Here is a 20,976-nt window from a genome sequence, read left to right as displayed (position 1 = left end):
TCACAGGACTTGAATTGATCGGAATATTGGCTCCTGCACTAGAAGTTTCCTGGCTCTTTCTGTCCTGTGCTGGCCTATACTTATGCTGGAGGCATACCATCGGTTAATTTCTCCATCTTGTTGCTCATTGGCTTGTTCCATGTTTATTCGCCTCAAGGCGCCTAGATCACAATGATCATCTACACCATCATGCAGACAACAGGCAGGCTTGGATTTCAATTCATCAACTACAGGTTTGTTTCCCTAATTACAAAGCACTAATGCAGTTAAGCAGAGATTTGTCATTTGTCTATTTTAGTATTTTTGTGGTTTGCATTGTGGATTTGAATTAATCATTACAGGCTTGTTTTCAAAAGTGTAGAACTACTGAATGAATAATTTGTGTACTTTTCTGTATTTTTGTGGTTTGCATTGTGTGAGCTGAGGGTGGGTGGGGTCAGGAGAGCAATTTGGGGGCAGGGCTTGACATAATTTGGTGCAGGACTTGACATATTTTAGGGTGGGAATTGATATCACAGGAAGCCAGGCTTGAGTGCCATATCACAAGGTGGTGCATCGTGATACCACAGGGGGCCCCAGCGCTGAGACAAAGCTCGGGGCCTCCAAAAGTGTAAGTTTATCTCTGCTTTGATAATGTTGAACTTATTGAATGTTGTTGGAGCTGCACTCATCCAGGCAAGGGAAGACTATTCCATTCCACTCCTGGCTTGCGCCTTGTAGATGGTGAACAGAATGTGGGGAGCCATGACGTGAGCTACTCACTACAGGCTTCCCAGTTTCTGGCCACAGTACTTACATAACTGGTCCAATTTAGTTTCTGGTAACTCCCAGGAAGTGGATAAATAATGGGGGATTCACTGATGGAAATGCCATTAAACTTTGAATGGCAATGGTTGGATCCTCTCTTGCTGGAGATGGTCATTGCCTGGTACTTATAATATTGCTGAAATATTGTCAGGACTCATAGCCTTTGCAGTATTCTGTGCCTTCAGCTCATTCATGTGGAGTGAATCAAATGGACTGAAATCTGGTATGTGTGATGCTGGGGACCTCTTAAAGAGACCGAGATGGATCATCCACTCACTATTTCTGGCTGAAGCTTGCTGCAATTGCTTCAGCCTTGTCTTTTGCACTGATGTGCTGGGTCCTCCATCATTGAGGATGGGGATATTTGTGGATCCTCCTCCTCCAGTGAGTTTTTTAATTCGCTGCTGGATGTGGCAGGACCACAGAACTTAGATCCGATTTGTTGGTTGGGGAATCACTTACCTCTATTATTTGCTGCTATTGCTGTCTGGCACACAGTAATCCTGTGTTATGGCTTCACCAAGTTGACACCTCATTTTAAGATAAGCCTGGTGTTGCTCCTGGCATTCCCTTGTGCAATCTTCATTGAACCAGGCTTGATCCCTAGCCCAGTACTAATGGTAGAGCATAATAGAGTGGCGCATGCCAGCCCATGAAGTTACAGATTGCGGTTGAGTACAGTTCTGCTGCTGATGGCCCACTGTACTTCATAGATGCCCAGTTTTAACTTGTAAGATCCTTTTTATATCTATCCGATTTAGCACAGTGGTAGTGCCACACATGTCAGAAGGTATCCTCAATGTGAAGATGGAACTTAGTCTTCATAAGAACTGTATGGTGATCACTCATTCAAAACCGTCATGGACAGGTGCATCTGTGATAGGCAGTTCGGTAAGCATGAACGGAAATATGTTTTTCCCTCTTTCTGGTTCCTTCACCACCTGCCATAGACCCAGTCTAGCAGCTATGTCCTTTATGACCCAACCAGCTTGGTCTGTGATGGTACTATTAAGCTGCTCTTGGTGCTGGATATTAAACCTCCAACCCAGAATACTTTCTGCACCCCTTCCATCCTCAGTGCCTCCTCCAAGTGTTGCTCAGCATTGAAAAGTTCTGCCAGTGGGGCAGGACACCCAGGAATGGTGAAGGTAGTGTCTGGGACATTATCTGTAAGATAATAACCCATAACTGATCAGCAGTGGAAAGCCATCAGCCACCAAACACAATTTTTGTGTGCATAGCTGAGTTGAAATATTGCACCTCAATTCTCAATGGGAGCAGTAACCTTTGGCAGAATCATCTCTGCAGGCCCCAGCAAGACACAGGAGAACCCTAACCACACCTTATGGCACACCAGACTGGGAACGCCCATAAGGTCCAACTTATAAATAACAATTTTGCATTGAAAGGATTTTTCTGCTGTTATAAAAGATATCTTGAAGCTTTGTAATTTTTTTTGCTATTTCTGAACAATCATATTGTCATTGGCTCATTGTAATTAAGCCTGACATCCAAAACAGTTAGGTCAGATAAAGAACAAAGGGGAAAACTGCTTCTAAGGAGATGATTAACCCTGTGCAGGGGAGGCGTTTTTAGATCTCAGCCAACAGCTGGAATAACTCTAAACTCCCAGCAAGAAGTTCCTTTGAAGAAAGCCTATCTTGAAAAGCAAGCTGATGATTTTTATCTCAGCAATTCCAAAAGATATAACTGCCTTGCGTGGTGACTGCTATGGGTTTTTTAAATAGATTTTAAAATCCATAAGGTGTTGTGAAACATTTGGGGAGAGTTAGTTCTGAAGCTTGTATACTGAGGATTGTTTGGAAGTGTTTAACTGAGTGATACTGTAGATAACCATTTTGTTAATTTTGTATACTTCTAGTTTACTTTATAATTGTTTATTTTATTTTTTATTAAACATTTATTTTATTCAAAATCATCACAAAACATCTGCAACATCATCCTCTAGTTTCAAACCTTTCCTCACATTGTACCAAATTGGAAAAATACAGTTGAGGGTAGTTGTTTCAAGTTACCCCTCTGGGTTAGGAATAATTGGTTTATTTGGAATTTGGTGTTGTGAGACATCTTACTGTGCTAACCCCTGTCCAAGGTTGGCATCTCCGCTTCGGTGCTTATGGTCAGCCATATCCCTAACCCATCCATAGCAAACAAAAAAATACAGAATAAAAACAGAAGTTTACTAGTTTTTTGTTTAAAAAAATCAGTGGCAATTCTCTTAACAAATAATATATCCTGATGACCCCAAATGACTTGAGTGTATTACCGGTGCTGCATAGTGTGGCTTAAAACATTTTAAAAGAAAATTAAATTCAGAAACACAACAGATCTCAGTGAATTATCTGGATTTACAAAAGAATTAACAGTCCAGCTTTCATATTTTTAATATTTGAGTTTTCAGTCCGAATCTTTCATTTTGCGACAGTAGCAAAATTGAGACTTTGAATTTATTTTAAATCCTTTCTTTATTCTAAAGTCTTCTTAGACCTTCGCTATTTTTGGATCCTCTTTTTCGTAAATAAACTCTTGAAATTTCAAATAGCCTCTCGTCTTTGTCTCTTTTGGCAATTAATTTTCTTTCCCTACCTGCTCTGATTCACCCTGCCCCTTTGATTTCATTTTCCTAAATGTTTGTTCTTGACTTCCTCTTCCTTTATCCCTGATAACGAAGGTCCTAGCTCTTCCTCTTGGCTCTCTTTATCATTTCTACTCAGCTTCTCTTCACTTGCTGAAGGATGTTTATTTGGTTTCATACCGATAGACTCCTTCCTAACCTGATGTTTGGTTTCTTCCATTCTTTTACCACACTGCAATCCCTCATATTGGCTGTTTGTACCATTCCTTTCTGTTCCTCTGGATATAATTCAGTTTTATTTAGACCTGTTGTATCATTTCCTTCCTGTATTGTCCTTTCATCTTTTTTCCTTTCAGTGCAAAGGCTTGTCTCTCCTATCCCATTTGCCCCTTTCATATTCTTTTCATCCACATTGCGTTCTGTAAACTCTTTTGATTGTACATCCCCATTTTCCATTTCCACATCTAATATTCTTTCTACAGTTTTCTCCTCACTGATCATTAGCTGTCGCATATGGTCCTCTCTCATATTTTCTTTCCCAATGATCTGACGCTGCTCTCCATGGTTTTTTTTCAGGTTCATTTCCATTCTTTCAAACTCAAAGCTTCCATTTTTCTTTGGCATTAGTTTTTCTTCATCTGTACTCTCTCCTTTGACACATTTTGGAAAAAATGATTAAACAATGTAAATAATCCTATTCATAACAGTCACAATTAAATTCATAGGCGTGATGCTATTTTATAATTTTCATCCTGATAGGAAACATTGTTCATAACTAAAACAACCTCAGCTAGCAAACTAAAGGACACCAATACTTGGCAAAAACTGGGCATGTGGGTAGAATCATATAGTGCAGAAGGAGGCCATTCGGCCTATCCAGTCTGCATCAACTACAATCCCCCTAGACCCTATCCTCATTACCCCATGTATTTACCCTAGCTAGTCCCCCTGACACTAAGGGGCAATTTAGCATGGCCAATCCACCTAATCCGCACATTTTTGGACTGTGGGAGGAAACTGGAACACCAGTAGGAAATGCACGCAGACACAGGGAGAATGTGCAAACTCCTTACAGATAATGGCCCAAGCCGGAATTGTACCCAGGTCCCTGGCACTGTGAGGCAGCGGTGCTAACCACTGTACCACCGTGCAGTAAGTAAAACTGAGCAGATTAGTTATCCACCTCCGATTTCCCTCTATAACCTAAACTTGAAAATTCCAGCAGCTCTGATGTGCCTGTTTAATTGGGCCCTCAAGAAGGTCTGTTGATAGGGATACAACAATAGAAGAACAACTGCATTTAATCCAAGCAGGAAAAGCTCTCCCACCTGATGGTTTGATAGTTGCTGGAAGAGTGAAGAGGTCATCCAAGGTAATAAAAATACTTAATTCCATGGTACCATGAGGAGAGGAAAGCCTCCAATGAGGCCCTCTTAAATTCCTCTCCACGGGACATAACTGTTTGCTGATGAGCCTTCCTTTGCTGCTTCTAGCTAAAAAAGACATTCAGGTGGCCTGAAGCCATTAGTCCCTGGGCCAGCAGTGATTTTACACCCTCTACGGCTGGGCAGCTGAAGACTGGCATATAGACAAGGCTCAGGAGTTAAAATATCAAGGGGCCACAAACTTTGGAACACTAGCCCCCAGTCCATCCGTCCAAAACCTACTATGGATCCAAATTAACCCCGATGGCTGAATCATGAGATGAGCAGATTATCTGAGCAGGTACTAAGTTTCCACCTTACCAATGTTCATGGTGTCATAATTCATTGACTTTTTTACAATTCATGATGCAAGCGTTTGAAAATATTTACTAAAAGGTAGTCAGACCTATTCTGTGGCTCATAATTCATAGAAACAAAGGAATTAGGAGTGCATGCTTTATGACCATGGCTGATCTCTCATCTTTACTCTACTTCTCTGCCTTTTTTTTCCCTCCACAGCCCTTTATCCCACTTTTGATCAAATAGTTATTTATCTTTTTTTTAATCCATTGGTTGATTCTGCATCCACTACACTCTAGGGCAATGAGTTCTATAGATTCGCAACCCTCTGTGAGAAATAGCTTCTCCTTATCTCTGTCTTGAACCTCCTCCCTCTTACACTACAGCTATGACCTCTTGTCCTAGAGTGTTCTAGAAGGGGGAACATTTTGTTTCAATTCAATGTGTCATCAACTTTCAAAGGGAAGAAAGTTAAATTGTAAAATATATTAATAGTACTAACTTATGTTGCATCCTGATTTGAATTTAATTTCCATATGATTTACTCCATACATAGAATAAAACATTGATAAATTGCTGCTATTTGATTCCAGTAAATTGTTTAGTATATTACTGCTGTTGATAAGGAGCTGACAGTCTCTGTGTTGGAGCTGTTACTGCTCAGCAAGGAGCTCACTGAGCCAGAGTGTCTCTGCAGAGGGGTATGGCCAGGCCAGCAAACGCAGGGAGTCTCCTCAGTCTGGAACTTTCCAACAGCAGAGGAATAGCAAGGTATTAAGGATGTCCAAGTACCTGCTGATGGACTGTGACTACTTGGAACTGGAGACTTTCCTAAAACTCCACATTTGCCTCGTCTCCATTCCCCTCAATACACCACTGATGCCTGGCACAGGAGAATGTTACCAGTTTTGACTAACCATTGGGTTTAATTGAGCAGGGAAGAGAGTGTGAATACCAGAGCCTATTTCTCTTTAGGCTGAAAGTTGGTATTGCAATATTCTTGTTATATTCTTGATGTCATTCTTTCTTTTTTTTATTATTGATTATACATAATCAATAATAAATAATCAATAATAGTCAATGGTGTTTCATAGTATTATTGAAACCCTACTGTGCAGAACAAGGCCATCCAATCGAGTCTGTACTAATTCTCTGAAGGAGCATCCCGTCCACTTGCACTATTCCCTCACACATTTACCATGGCTAATCAACCTAACCTAACCTAACATCTTTGGACACTAAGGGACAATTTAGATGGCCAAACTAACTAACCTGCACATTTTTGGACTATGGGAGGAAACAGGAGCACACAGAGGAAACCCACGCAAGCACAGGGAGAACGTGCAAACTCCACACGGGCAATGACCCAAGACCAGAATCAAACCAGGATTTGAGACAGCAGTGCTAACCACTTTGCCACTGTGCTACTCTTTAATTTGAAAAATCCTGCACAAAAATTTGGTGCAGATATTAAATTGCTGAATACAAACTGATCCATTCCATATCAGAATAGAAGACTCTATTTACCTTGACGGATGTTTACTTCCTCCTTCCTGTACATTAGCATGTATGCTGTATCTGATCTATGGTAAAAATACATACAGTTAAAAAAATCATCTTAAACTTATGGTAAAAAAATTCTGGGGTTCTTATAGCTGTCAAACTAATGGATAATCAAGATGATTTAATCAGAACCTCGGTAACACAACACAATTACCTTATACAAGGCATGCTTGATGGGCTGTTTGCATCAGAGGATGATTCTAACGTGAAGTCTGACTTCTGTAAAATAAATAATCATACTAATTTCTGGTTGAAGGTAAGATAAAGCATTATATTTCAGAGATTGCAAAACTCATGTTCATGAATAAAGGGAGAGGTGGTGTACAACAATGCTCCCTCTAAGCATTGCTCCCTCTAAGCATTGCTGTACACTATGCTCAACTATGCTTAGAGAACAAACTGGCCATGCACAAGCAACCAGAATACTGTTAGAGAAGGAGAAATGGAAATTGGTACAGGATATAGGACCTTAGAGTTTCTGGTACTCTTTGATCCCATGACACTTTTTCAGTCCGAATCTTCAGCTTTGAGCATTAATTTGGAATTGCATCTGATGGGGCATTCCTAGGAAACCTGCCAGAAATGCATCTAATTGGTCCAGCAGTGTTGCCATTGATAAAAGCATATACAGTTTCGCTGCGTCACTGAATATAGGCAACAAGAGTTAAATAGTAAGTCAATGATTGTTCCCAGAGTAATCCATGAATAATGCAAAGTCACGGGTAGGACTTCTCAGGAAGATGTGATCCTTTTCATCTTGGGGCCAACTAGCTGTGATTCCCTCTTTTGTGATGGAAGGGTGTGATTTGCTGCCTCTGCAGGGTGGGACCGCCCACTGTACTTAGAGAGTTTAATTACTGGGGTTTGGAACAAGCACCATGCTAAAGGAGAATCTATATAAGTAAAGTTTCAAAATATATTTAGATTACATAAAGAGTTTGAAAGATTACTCCAGAAAATTTACAAGAAAATTGAGAATAATCAGAATATTTTTCCTCAGTGAATACAATAATATTTACCTTGTTGACACTTGAGTCATTGAAACAGTACCAGTTACTGGAAGAAATTGGTTTAATGCAAGCAACATAATGGCCACTGCCATAACCTCCCAAATGTTCACATATTGCAAACAGCTTGAAGGTTGCGTAATCCTAGGGAGAGATTGAAGCATGTTATCAAAAAGGGAATCAAATCACACTTTAAACATTATGAAAAAACTTCATTTGATCCTTATTAGACTTTGGAATTGGATACCTATTTAATTAATGTAATGGTCTCACAAAGATGTAACTAAACCTGATTTTAATGCCAGTGTGCTAAAAACTTGATTAAATGAATAGAAGTGCTGTATCTATTGTAAATCCCAATTGCAGACATCTTCAGATTCTGAAGTCTTGAGAATATAATGCAGAAAATTGGAGAAGAGAATTGGCCATTTTCCCAAGCTCGATTCACAGAGTTATTTCCATACAGACAGTTGACCAACAGTTAGAACATAGAACATAGAACATTACAGCGCAGTACAGGCCCTTCGGCCCTCGATGTTGCGCCGACCAGTGGGACCAATCTAATGACCCGCTAACCTAAACTATTCCAATGTTATCCGTATGCCTATCCACTGACCATTTGAACGCCCCTAAAGTTGGCGAGTTAGAGAAAGAATCAACTTCTTCCACTTAATGACAAAACATATATCTTATTTATTTGTTCTTGGCATGGAGAATTTCTGCCTTTCCCTCAATACACATTGCTGAGTTCAGCAGCATTCTCTCACCAGTGGAAACCATTTATGCCAAAGCATACTCAAACTAAAAGGGTAGAAGAATTTTACAGGCGCACACACTGGTTGGTTTGCAGGAGGTGGGGAGCAGTGGAATTCTCCAAGTGGCCTTCCCAATGTTTATTCACCCACCGCTGAGCTGTCTGAAATTTTTGATGGTTCAGCGTGCAGAAATATGCTGGTATATTGACAGGTCTGTCAGAAAGCTTGCTGTGATTGCTAAGGAGCATGGCACACGGCTTTGTGTGGAGATTGAAGCCCAGCCTTTCTGGCAAGGACATGGTGACAAACTTGGGAACAGTTATAGATTTGCCCATCATGCATTAACTAATTGGTGGATGTCTCAGTCTCCATTCCATAGCTCCTCAATATCTGGCTGATGCAGAAGAAGCTCAGACTGAAGTTAAGGAAGTATAGCTTTCCTGCCTCGGCTGTTCAGACTATTGCCTTCCTAACTGTAAACACCTGTGCTCAAGGTGCTTGCAGTATCTCACAGCAGTCCAGCAATCTTTCCCTCAACATATTTAAATTCCTTAGACACTGTCCTGGAAACATGACAGTGATTCCATGGAGCACAAGTATGTCCTCTCTCAGGATGACACTTCGTCCTCCCACCCCTGTTATTCTGCTGGTGCCCATAAATCAACCAAGCCAGGTTGTTGACATCAACACCAAGATTACATACTCTAGTACCAGACCTTCTACTGCCTGAGCTGCTCGAGGTTGTTCTGTTAGGCATCTGCTGTCACCCTCGCTGAAAGTTGGCATCCTTTGAACAGCCATACTGTAATGGATAGGACCACCAGAACAACCAAAGTCACTTATAAGACAGGCAGTAAAGGAATGCACAGGAATGATTAGCTGGCCATCTTATAAAATATTTAATTTTTTTTCATTGTTGTTTGTTTTGTGGTCGTTTTTATTTCAATGTTACCAAGTGGCTGTAACAGAGGAATTAGAAGGTTTAGGACTACTGTTCAACAATGTGCTATTGCTGCTGACTTTGCTGGTAATCTGTGCATGCGTGAAGTTTGTATGTGCGCAGATCAGCACACAGCCTCTTCTAAAGACATCTTGCCTGTATGCATTGTTCCCATGTGCAAAATAATATATTCACACAAGTTGATGGCATTATGGGTGGAATTAGAGTGTGGCCACAAGCAGGAAAAACGTAATGAAGGCTGGCGGCTTTGTCCGTTGTATCATGAGGAACTTTGAAAAAACATCCCTAAGGGGCAGGTCCCATGATGTCATGGTGGTGGGGCATGGCCAGCATGGTTTTGCTTTTAAAGATTTTGAATTCTCTGTATTTAGATGCAGCACCCACTTTGTAGTAAGTTTAAATTTATTTATGCGTGTAACATGATGGTACATGTATAACATTTGAACAAATACCTTTATCAAACATCTGCCACAACTGTCCCAGAAGCGAGCATGAGGTGCAGATGTCATTTTTCATCCCAAATTGTAGCCCCGATGCCTACATTTCAAATGCTATGGAGTCATGTTCGCAGCTTGAGCCTTCACTTTTTGGCCCAAACTGACTCTGTTCCCTAGCCATCAACTCCATCCCTCTCTTCAGCTCCTGAGACCTCATCCTTTGAAACTGCCTTTCCCTTCTCATCACTTCTTTAAAACAATCTCTTTGACCAAGCATTTATTCTAGTAACTCCTAAATGCTTTGGTGTCAAATCTTGCTTGAAAACACTTCCGTGAAGCACCATATGACATTTTACTGTGCTAAAAGTGACACAGAAGTGTACATTGCTGTTGTTGATTCAACAGAATTTAGGCAGTGTGAAGTATGCGCCCAAATAAGGGCCTGGCTGGATTTCCACCTGTTTGAGATGCAGTTCATGTCAATGCCACACAACCTCCACAGAACATAGGAAATATTTTCCAATGATGCAATGACCAAATGCATGCACATTTCTATACACCTCAGCAAGAACTTACATGTGTATATATTTACAGGGTGGAATTTTACCAGCATACCCGTCTGAGGTTTGTACGATCCTACTCGAGGCCAATGGAGAATGCTGTTCTCCAAGCCTTGCCTGCCCCTGGAATCGGGATGGGCGTGCCAGTAAAATTCCAGTGACAGTCTTTTAATGTCTTAGATCATTCCTTAAAATGATCTTCTATACTACATACCAACGTGTCTCAAGACAAAGCTGTGTGCCTTGTTTGATGTGCCGTGCTCTGTTTGCCTTACCTCCTGAATCTCATCTTTTGGTAGCTCCGGGATTTCTTCAGAATCAGCATTGTGGGATATTTCTGATGTTTGTGTTTCCGGCTCTGAAGAACTTGCTGTTTCTCCTTCCTTGGATTCCTATGGAAAATAGCAATTGAAATCTGTTCAGTGGGCAATTAATTCACTTCACATAGTAATCTTGTTGGAAAGACGTTCAACTGAAATATTCGTTATTGCAGCACAACATTAGTAAACATTGTCAGCTGAATGTTCTGGAAAATTCCTAGGATTGTATAGAACTTATGTAAATTTGCTTTATCCTGATATGAGCCTTATTTCACACACTCCCACCCAAGGGTTTCATGACAGTGGTGCTTGTAAATTGCAGTCTGTGCCCTCCCACTATCTAGCTGCCCGTCACTGATCTGTCTCCAAATCTATGGGGATGGTAGATGTGACAGGTGGCAAAGAAATGGTCAATTAGGGGCCTCGCCCACCCTGGCACTATTTTACTATTGGCAGGGGAGTCTCATTCTAGCACCCTAGCAATGTGAGCTGCATCAGCAGGTGTGGTCCGGGAACATGGGGAATATCTGACCCAATAAGGCCATACCCCATTCCTTTACCTACCCCATCTGAACACTCAAACATGACCCTCACAACACTTGTGAGGCCTTCCAGCCTGACTCCGCTGATACTTTGGAGTCACCTTCATGTTCTTTTCCATTACAGCACATATCTACTCTCAGTGTTGCGGTACTGTCACTGGATGACAGTACCGCACGGTAATGCTCCGAAAATCTGGGTTGAATTCCCATGAAGATAGATGATGGAACCTGAGCTCAATTAGAAAAAACAATTTGGAATCATGAAACCATCTGGTTCACTGATGTTCTGATATCAGGCATTCTATTGCCCGAGCTGCTCTAGGTTGTTCTGTAAGGCATCTGCTGTCACCCTCGCTGAAAGTTGGCAGCTTTTGAACAGCCACACTGCAACGCATAGGAGCGCCAGGACAACCAAAGTCACTTACAAGACAGGCAGAAAAGAAATGCATAAGAATGATTAGCTGACTGTCTTATGAAATATTGGATTTTCTTGCAATGTTGTTTGTTGAGTGGTGATTTTTATTTCAATGTTACCGAACAGCTTGTAATGGTGGAATTATAAGTTTGAAGACTGTTGTTCAACAATGTGCTATGTTGCTGACTTTGCCAGTAATATGTGCATGCGTGAAGGTTATACGTGCGCAGATTGGCACACAGCCTCTTCAAAGACACGTCAGCAATCATCTTGCCGCTATTTATTGTTCACATTTGCAAAATGATACATTCACACAAGTTGATGACATTATGGGTGGAATTAGCATGTGGCCACAAGCAAGAAAAATGCACTGATGGCTCACGACTTTGTCCATTGTATCATGAGGAACTCTGAAAAAAGTGTCCCAAAAGGGGCAGGTCCCATAATGTCACAGTAGTGGAGCATGGCCAGCATGGTTTTGCTTTTAAAGATCTTGAATTTGAATTCTCTGTATTTATGTATTTACGTGCAGCACCCAGTCTTAAAAGTTTATTTATATGTGCCATATGACACATGTGTAACATCTGAACAAATACCTTTACCAAACATCTGCCACAACTGTACCAGAAGTGAGTGATGTTGTTTTTCATCTCAAATGGTAGTCCTGATGCCAACATTTCAGATGTTATGGAGTCATGTTCATAGCCATAGTCTTCACCTCTTGGGCCAAACTAACTCTGTTCTCCAACCATCAACTCCATCCCTCTCCCTGCCAATCAGTGATCCAGATCATATTTGATCCGAAAATGAGTTTTCGGATGACATGTCCTTCCATTCCTAAGAAAGCCTATTCCACCATCATAATGCTGTGCATCTCCCAGTCCTCATTCTTTTGTTACCTCCAAATTTGGCTATTCAAACAGATTCCTATCCTGGAACCCACACTCCCATCTCCATAACGATCAGCACAACCACAATTCGCATCAAATATTTTCACTTACTGCCCTATATATGCTCCCAGTTTGGAAACACCTTAATTGTAACATCCCCTTTGACTTTAAATCCCTTCAGAACTTCACCCATCCGTGTATCAATGACCTCCTTCAGACAGACAAACCTTTTGGCTCTTCCATTCTAACCTCTCATGCATCCTTGATTTTAATGCTCTATGATTTGGAATTGTGCCTTCAGCTCTTGAGATCTCATCCTTTGAAATTGCTTCCCTAAATCGTACCATCTCTTTCCCTTCTCATCACTTCTTAAAAACAACCTTTCTTGACCAAGCATTTATCCGAATCTCATTATGACTTGCTGTCAGATCTTGTTTGAAAACACTTCAGGAAAACACCATTGGACATTGTACTATGTGAAAAGTGATACAGAAGTGCACATTGCTGTTGTTGATCTGAGAAAATTCAGGCAGTGTGAAGTATGTGCCCAATTAAGAGCCTGGATGGATTTCTGCCTGTTTGAGATGCAGTTCATGTCAATGTCATGCAAACTCCACGTAACCCAGGAAACATTTTCCAATGATGCAATGACCAAATGCAAGCAAATTTCTATATGCTTCAGCAAGGACAGCAAAAAAACTTACAAGTATATATATTTACAGTTTTTAATGCCTTAAACTATTCCATAAAATGATCTTCTATACTATATATTAATGCGCCTCAAGACACAGCTGCATCCTTGTTTGTTGTGTCATGCTCTGTACTCCTTACCTCCTGACTCTCATCTTTTGATGGCTTCGGGGTTTCTTCAGAATCAGCATTTTGGGATATTTCTGATGTTTGTGTTTCTGGCTCTGTAGAATCTGCTATTTCTCCTTCCTTGGATTCCTATGGAAAAAAGCAACTGAAATCTGTTCAGTGGGCAATTAATTCACTTCACCTAGTAATCTTACTAAAAGATGCTTGGAAGAAATATTCATTATTGCAGCACAACATTAGCAAACATCGTCTACTGAATGTTCTGGAAAATTCCTAGGATTGTATTGAACTTAAGTAAATTCGCTTTATCCTGATGTGAGCCTTATTTTACACTCTCCCACCCGAGGGTTTTCACGGCAGTAGTGCTTGTAAATTGCAGTGTGTGCTCTGCCACTATCTAGCTGTCTGTCACCCATCTGTCTCCAAATTTATGGGGATTGTAGATGTGACAGGTGGCAAAGAAATCGTCAATTAAGGGACTTAACCACCCCAGCGCTATTTTACCCATACCAAGGGAGTCTCATGCCAGCAGCTTGGTAGTGTTAGCTGTATCAGCAAGTGTTGATCCAGGAATGTGGGGCACTATCTGTCCATCAAGACCAAACCCCATTCCTTTACTTATACCCATCTAACCTCTCAAACATGACCCTCACAACACTTGCCAGGGCCTTCCAGCCTGAATCTGTGATAACTTGGAGTCAGCTTCAGGTTTGTCTCCATTGCAGCACATATGCACTCTTGGTGTAGTGATACTATCGCCGGATGACCAAAGCAGAGATGCAGATTAATTTTCTGGGAACCTGGGTTCGAACCCAACCATGATAGATAGTGTAACCTGAGCTCAATTAGAAAAAACTTTCGGAATCATGAAACCATCTGGTTCACTGATGTTCTGATATCAGGCATTCTATTGCCTGAGCTGCTCTAGATTGTTCTGTAAGGCATCTGCTGTCACCCTCGCTGAAAGTTGGCAGCTTTTGAACAGCCACACTGCAACGCATAGGAGCGCCAGGACAACCAAAGTCACTTACAAGACAGGCAGAAAAGAAATGCATAAGAATGATTAGCTGACTGTCTTATGAAATATTGGATTTTCTTGCAATGTTGTTTGTTGAGTGGTGATTTTTATTTCAATGTTACCAAACAGCTTGTAATGGTGGAATTATAAGTTTGAAGACTATTGTTCAACAATGTGCTATGTTGCTGACTTTGCTAGTAATATGTGCATGCGTGAAGGTTATACGTGCGCAGATTGGCACACAGCCTGTTCAAAGACACGTCAGCAATCCTCTTGCCGCTATTTATTGTTCACATTTGCAAAATGATACATTCACACAAGTTGATGACATTATGGGTGGAATTAGCATGTGGCCACGAGCAAGAAAAATGCACTGATGGCTGACGACTTTGTCCATTGTATCGTGAGGAACTCTGAAAACAGTGTCCCAAAAGGGGCAGGTCCCATAATGTCACAGTAGTGGAGCATGGCCAGCATGGTTTTGCTTTTAAAGATCTTGAATTTGAATTCTCTGTATTTATGTATTTACGTGCAGCACCCAGTCTTAAAAGTTTATTTATATGTGCCATATGACACATGTGTAACATCTGAACAAATACCTTTACCAAACATCTGCCACAACTGTACCAGAAGTGAGTGATGTTGTTTTTCATCTCAAATGGTAGCCCTGATGCCAACATTTCAGATGTTATGGAATCATGTTCATAGCCATAGTCTTCACCTCTTGGGCCAAACTAACTCTGTTCTCCAACCATCAACTCCATCCCTCTCACTGCCAATCAGTGATCCAGATCATATTTGATCCTAAAATGAGTTTTAGGATGACACATCCCTCCATTTCCAAGGAAGTGTATTCCATCATCATGATGCTGTGCGTCTCCCAGTCCTCACTCTTTTGTCACTCTAAATTTGGCTATTCAAACACATTCCTCTCCAGGAAACCACCCTCCCATCTCCGTAACAATCAGCACAACCATAACTTGCATCGAATATGTTCACTTATTGCCCTCTAGAAGCCCCCTGTTTGGAAACATCTTCATTTTAACATCCGCTTTGACTTCAAATCCCTTCAGAACTTCACCCATCCGTGTATCAATGACCTCCTTCAGACAGACAAACTGTTTGGCTCCTTCCATTCTGGCCTTTTATGCATCCTTGATTTTAATGCTCTATGATTTGGAATTGTGCTTTTAGCTCCTGAGACCTTGTCTTTTGAAATTGCCTTCCTAAATCATACCATCTCTTTCCCTTCTCATCACTTCTTAAAAACAACCTCTTTGGCCAAGCACTTATCCTTGTATCTCATTATGATTTGTTTTCAGGTCTTGTTTGAAAACACTTCAGTGAAACACCATTGGACATTATACTATGTGAAAAGTGATACAAGATGTGCACATTGCAGTTGTTGATTTTTAAGAAAATTCAGGCAGTGTGTAGTATGTGCCCAAATAAGAGCCTGGCTGGATTTCTGCCTGTTTGAGAGGGAGTTCATGTCAATGCCATGCAACCTCCACATAACCCAGGAAATATTTTCCAATCATGCAATAACCAAATGCATGCAAATTTCTATATGACTCAGCAAGAACAGCAAAAACTTACGTGTATATATTTACAATCTTTCAATGCCTTAAACTATTCCATAAAATGATCTTCTATACTATATATTAATGTGCCTCAAGACAGAGCTGCATCCTTGTTTGTTGTGCCATGCTCTGTACTCCTTACCTCCTGACTCTCATCTTTTGATGGCTTCTGGATTTCTTCAGAATCAGCATTTTGGGATATTTCTGATGTTTGTGTTTCTGGCTCTGTAGAATCTGCTGTTTCTCCTTCCTTGGATTCCTATGGAAAATAGCAATTGAAATCTGTTCAGTGGGCAATTAATTCACTTCACATAGTAATCTTGTTGGAAAGATGTTTGACTGAAATATTCATTATTGCAGCACAACATTAGTAAACATTGTCAACTGAATGTTCTGGAAAATTCTTAGGATTGTATAGCACTTATGTAATTTCGCTTTATCCTGATATGAGCCTTATTTTACACTGTCCCACCCAAGGGTTTCATGGCAGTGGGGCTTGTAAATTGCAATGTGGGCCGTGCCACTGTCTAGTTGTCTGTCACCCATCTGTCTCCAAATTTATGGGGATGGTGGATGTAACAGGTGGCAAAGAAATGGTCAGTTAAAACGGCTTCATCTCACCCACCACTATTTTAACCATAGCAGGGAGTTTCATGCTAGCATCTTGGCAACATTAGCTGCATCTGCAAGTGTTGGTCCAGGAACATTGGGGACTATCTGACCATCAAGGCCATACCCCAGTCCTTTACCTATCCCCATCTGACCTCTCAAACATAAGCCTCAGAACATTTGCTGGGGTCTTCCAGCCTGACTCTGTTGATAGCTTGGAGTCACCTTTGAGTTCTCCTCCAGCACAGCACAGATGCACTGTCAGTGTGGCAGTGCTGTCGCTGTATGGCCAAAGCAGAGATGCAGGATAATGCTCTGGGAGAGGTCAGATGGGGATAGGTAAAGGACTGGAGTATGGCCTTGATGGTCAGATAGTGCCCAATGTTCCTGGGCCAACACTTGCTGATGCAGCTAACGTATTTAGATGCAGCACCCACTCTGTAATAAGTTTAAGTTTATTTATGCATGCCACATGACACATGTGTAACATCTGAACAAATACCTTTACCAAACATCTGCCACAACTGTACCGGAAGTGAGTGAGGTGCAGACGCCATTTTTCATTGAAATGGTAGCCCTGATGCCAACATTTCAGATGTTATGGAGTCATGTTGATAGCTATAGTCTTCACCTCTTGGGCCAAACTCATTCTGTTCTCCAACCATCAACTCCATCCCTCTCACTGCCAATCAGTGATCCAGATCATATTTGACATGTCCTTCCATTCCTAAGAAAGCCTATTCCACCATCATAATGCTGTGCATCTCCCAGTCCTCATTCTTTTGTTACCTCCAAATTTGGCTATTCAAACAGATTCCTATCCCGGAACCCACACTCCCATCTCCATAACGATCAGCACAACCACAATTCGCATCAAATATGTTCACTTACTGCCCTATATATGCTCCCAGTTTGGAAACACCTTAATTTTAACATCCCCTTTGACTTTAAATCCCTTCAGAAGTTCACCCATCCGTGTATCAATGACCTCCTTCAGACAGACAAACCTTTTGGCTCTTCCATTCTAACCTCTCATGCATCCCTGATTTTAATGCTCTATGATTTGGAATTGTGCCTTCAGCTCTTGAGATCTCATCCTTTGAAATTGCTTCCCTAAATCGTACCATCTCTTTCCCTTCTCATCACTTCTTAAAAACAACCTTTCTTGACCAAGCATTTATCCGAATCTCATTATGACTTGCTGTCAGATCTTGTTTGAAAACACCATTGGACATTGTACTATGTGAAAAGTGATACAGAAGTGCACATTGCTGTTGTTGATCTGAGAAAATTCAGGCAGTGTGAAGTATGTGCCCAAGTAAGAGCCTGGATGGATTTCTGCCTGTTTGAGATGCAGTTCATGTCAATGTCATGCAAACTCCACGTAACCCAGGAAACATTTTCCAATGATGCAATGACCAAATGCAAGCAAATTTCTATATGCTTCAGCAAGAACAGCAAAAAAACTTCCAAGTAGAAGAATTTTACAGGCGCACACTGGTTGGTTTGCAGGAGGTGGGGGGCAGTGGAATTCTCCAAGTGGCCTTCCCAATGTTTATTCACCCACCGCTGAGCTGTCTGAAATTTTTGATGGTTCAGTGTGCAGAAATATGCTGGTATATTGACAGGTCTGTCAGAAAGCCTGCTGTGATTGCTAAGGAGCATGGCACACGGCTTTGTGTGGAGATTGAAGCCCAGCCTTTCTGGCAAGGACATGGTGACAAACTTGGGAACAGTTATAGATTTGCCCATGATGCATTATCTAATTGGTGGATGTCTCAGTCTCCATTCCATAGCTCCTCAATATCTGGCTGATGCAGAAGAAGCTCAGACTGAAGTTAAGGAAGTATAGCTTTCCTGCCTCGGCTGTTCAGACTGTAAACTTCCTAACTGTAAACACCTGTGCTCAAGGTGCTTGCAGTATCTCACAGCAGTCCAGCAATCTTTCCCTCAACATATTTAAATTCCTTAGACACTGTCCTGGAAACATGACAGTGATTCCATGGAGCACAAGTATGTCCTCTCTCAGGATGACACTTCGTCCTCCCACCCCTGTTATTCTGCTGGTGCCCATAAATCAACCAAGCCAGGTTGTTGACATCAACACCAAGATGCCATACTCTAGTACCAGACCTTCTACTGCCTGAGCTGCTTGAGGTTGTTCTGTTAGGCATCTGCTGTCACCCTCGCTGAAAGTTGGCATCCTTTGAACAGCCATACTGTAATGGATAGGACCACCAGGACAACCAAAGTCACTTATAAGACAGGCAGTAAAGGAATGCACAGGAATGATTAGCTGACCATCTTATAAAATATTTAATTTTTTTTCATTGTTGTTTGTTTTGTGGTCGTTTTTATTTCAATGTTACCAAGTGGCTGTAACAGAGGAATTAGAAGGTTTAGGACTATTGTTCAACAATGTGCTATTGCTGCTGACTTTGCTGGTAATCTGTGCATGCGTGAAGTCTGTATGTGCACAGATCAGCACAAAGCCTCTTCTAAAGACATCTTGCCTGTATGCATTGTTCCCATGTGCAAAATAATATATTCACACAAGTTGATGGCATTATGGGTGGAATTAGAATGTGGCCACAAGCAGGAAAAACGTAATGAAGGCTGGCGGCTTTGTCCGTTGTATCATGAGGAACTTTGAAAAAACGTCCCTAAGGGGCAGGTCCCATGATGTCATGGTGGTGGGGCATGGCCAGCATGGTTTTGCTTTTAAAGATTTTGAATTCTCTGTATTTAGATGCAGCACCCACTTTGTAGTAAGTTTAAATTTATTTATGCGTGTAACATGATGGTACATGTATAACATTTGAACAAATACCTTTATCAAACATCTGCCACAACTGTCCCAGAAGCGAGCATGAGGTGCAGATGTCATTTTTCATCCCAAATTGTAGCCCCGATGCCAACATTTCAGATGCTATGGAGTCATGTTCGCAGCTTGAGCCTTCACTTTTTGGCCCAAACTGACTCTGTTCCCTAGCCATCAACTCCATCCCTCTCTTCAGCTCCTGAGACCTCATCCTTTGAAATTGCCTTTCCCTTCTCATCACTTCTTTAAAACAATCTCTTTGACCAAGCATTTATTCTAGTAACTCCTAAATGCTTTGGTGTCAAATCTTGCTTGAAAACACTTCCGTGAAGCACCATATGACATTTTACTGTGCTAAAAGTGACACAGAAGTGTACATTGCTGTTGTTGATTCAACAGAATTTAGGCAGTGTGAAGTATGCACCCAAATAAGGGCCTGGCTGGATTTCCACCTGTTTGAGATGCAGTTCATGTCAATGCCACACAATCTCCACAGAACACAGGAAATATTTTCCAATGATGCAATGACCAAATGCATGCACATTTCTATACACCTCAGCAAGAACTTACATGTGTATATATTTACAGGGTGGAATTTTACCAGCACGCCCGTCTGAGGTTTGTACGATCCTACTCGAGGCCAATGGAGAATGCTGTTCTCCAAGCCTTGCCTGCCCCTGGAATCGGGATGGGCGTGCCAGTAAAATTCCAGTGACAGTCTTTTAATGTCTTAGATCATTCCTTAAAATGATCTTCTATACTACATACCAACGTGTCTCAAGACAAAGCTGTGTGCCTTGTTTGATGTGCCGTGCTCTGTTTGCCTTACCTCCTGAATCTCATCTTTTGGTAGCTCCGGGATTTCTTCAGAATCAGCATTGTGGGATATTTCTGATGTTTGTGTTTCCGGCTCTGAAGAACTTGCTGTTTCTCCTTCCTTGGATTCCTATGGAAAATAGCAATTGAAATCTGTTCAGTGGGCAATTAATTCACTTCACATAGTAATCTTGTTGGAAAGACGTTCAACTGAAATATTCGTTATTGCAGCACAACATTAGTAAACATTGTCAGCTGAATGTTCTGGAAAATTCCTAGGATTGTATAGAACTTATGTAAATTTGCTTTATCCTGATATGAGCCTTATTTCACACACTCCCACCCAAGGGTTTCATGACAGTGGTGCTTGTAAATTGCAGTCTGTGCCCTCCCACTATCTAGCTGCCCGTCACTGATCTGTCTCCAAATCTATGGGGATGGTAGATGTGACAGGGGGCAAAGAAATGGTCAATTAGGGGCCTCGCCCACCCTGGCACTATTTTACTATTGGCAGGGGAGTCTCATTCTAGCACCCTAGCAATGTGAGCTGCATCAGCAGGTGTGGTCCGGGAACATGGGGACTATCTGACCCAATAAGGCCATACCCCATTCCTTTACCTACCCCATCTGAACACTCAAACATTTACCCTCACAACACTAGTGAGGCCTTCCAGCCTGACTCCGCTGATACTTTGGAGTCACCTTCATGTTCTTTTCCATTACAGCACATATC

General features: G+C 41.4%; 1 protein-coding gene across 1 annotated transcript in view; it reads right to left on the bottom strand.

Annotated features, from left to right (window-relative positions):
* LOC145341217 (uncharacterized) overlaps positions 1 to 20,976 on the bottom strand; it is a 71,518-nt gene continuing 50,542 nt past the window's right edge. Inside the window, exons 17-23 of the mRNA XM_080186137.1 lie at positions 16,140 to 16,256; positions 10,686 to 10,802; positions 7,710 to 7,841; positions 6,845 to 6,909; positions 6,655 to 6,710; positions 3,584 to 4,053; positions 1 to 243 (exon numbers count right to left, since the gene is read on the bottom strand). Coding sequence (XP_080042263.1) covers positions 1 to 243; positions 3,584 to 4,053; positions 6,655 to 6,710; positions 6,845 to 6,909; positions 7,710 to 7,841; positions 10,686 to 10,802; positions 16,140 to 16,256 — 1,200 coding nt within the window. The remainder of the gene's footprint in view (positions 244 to 3,583; positions 4,054 to 6,654; positions 6,711 to 6,844; positions 6,910 to 7,709; positions 7,842 to 10,685; positions 10,803 to 16,139; positions 16,257 to 20,976) is intronic.

This window comes from Carcharhinus amblyrhynchos, chromosome 3 (assembly GCF_965287045.1).
Source record: "Carcharhinus amblyrhynchos chromosome 3, sCarAmb.v2.hapA, whole genome shotgun sequence".
Classification (NCBI taxonomy): domain Eukaryota; kingdom Metazoa; phylum Chordata; class Chondrichthyes; order Carcharhiniformes; family Carcharhinidae; genus Carcharhinus; species Carcharhinus amblyrhynchos.
This window is presented reverse-complemented; position numbering and strand designations above follow the sequence as displayed.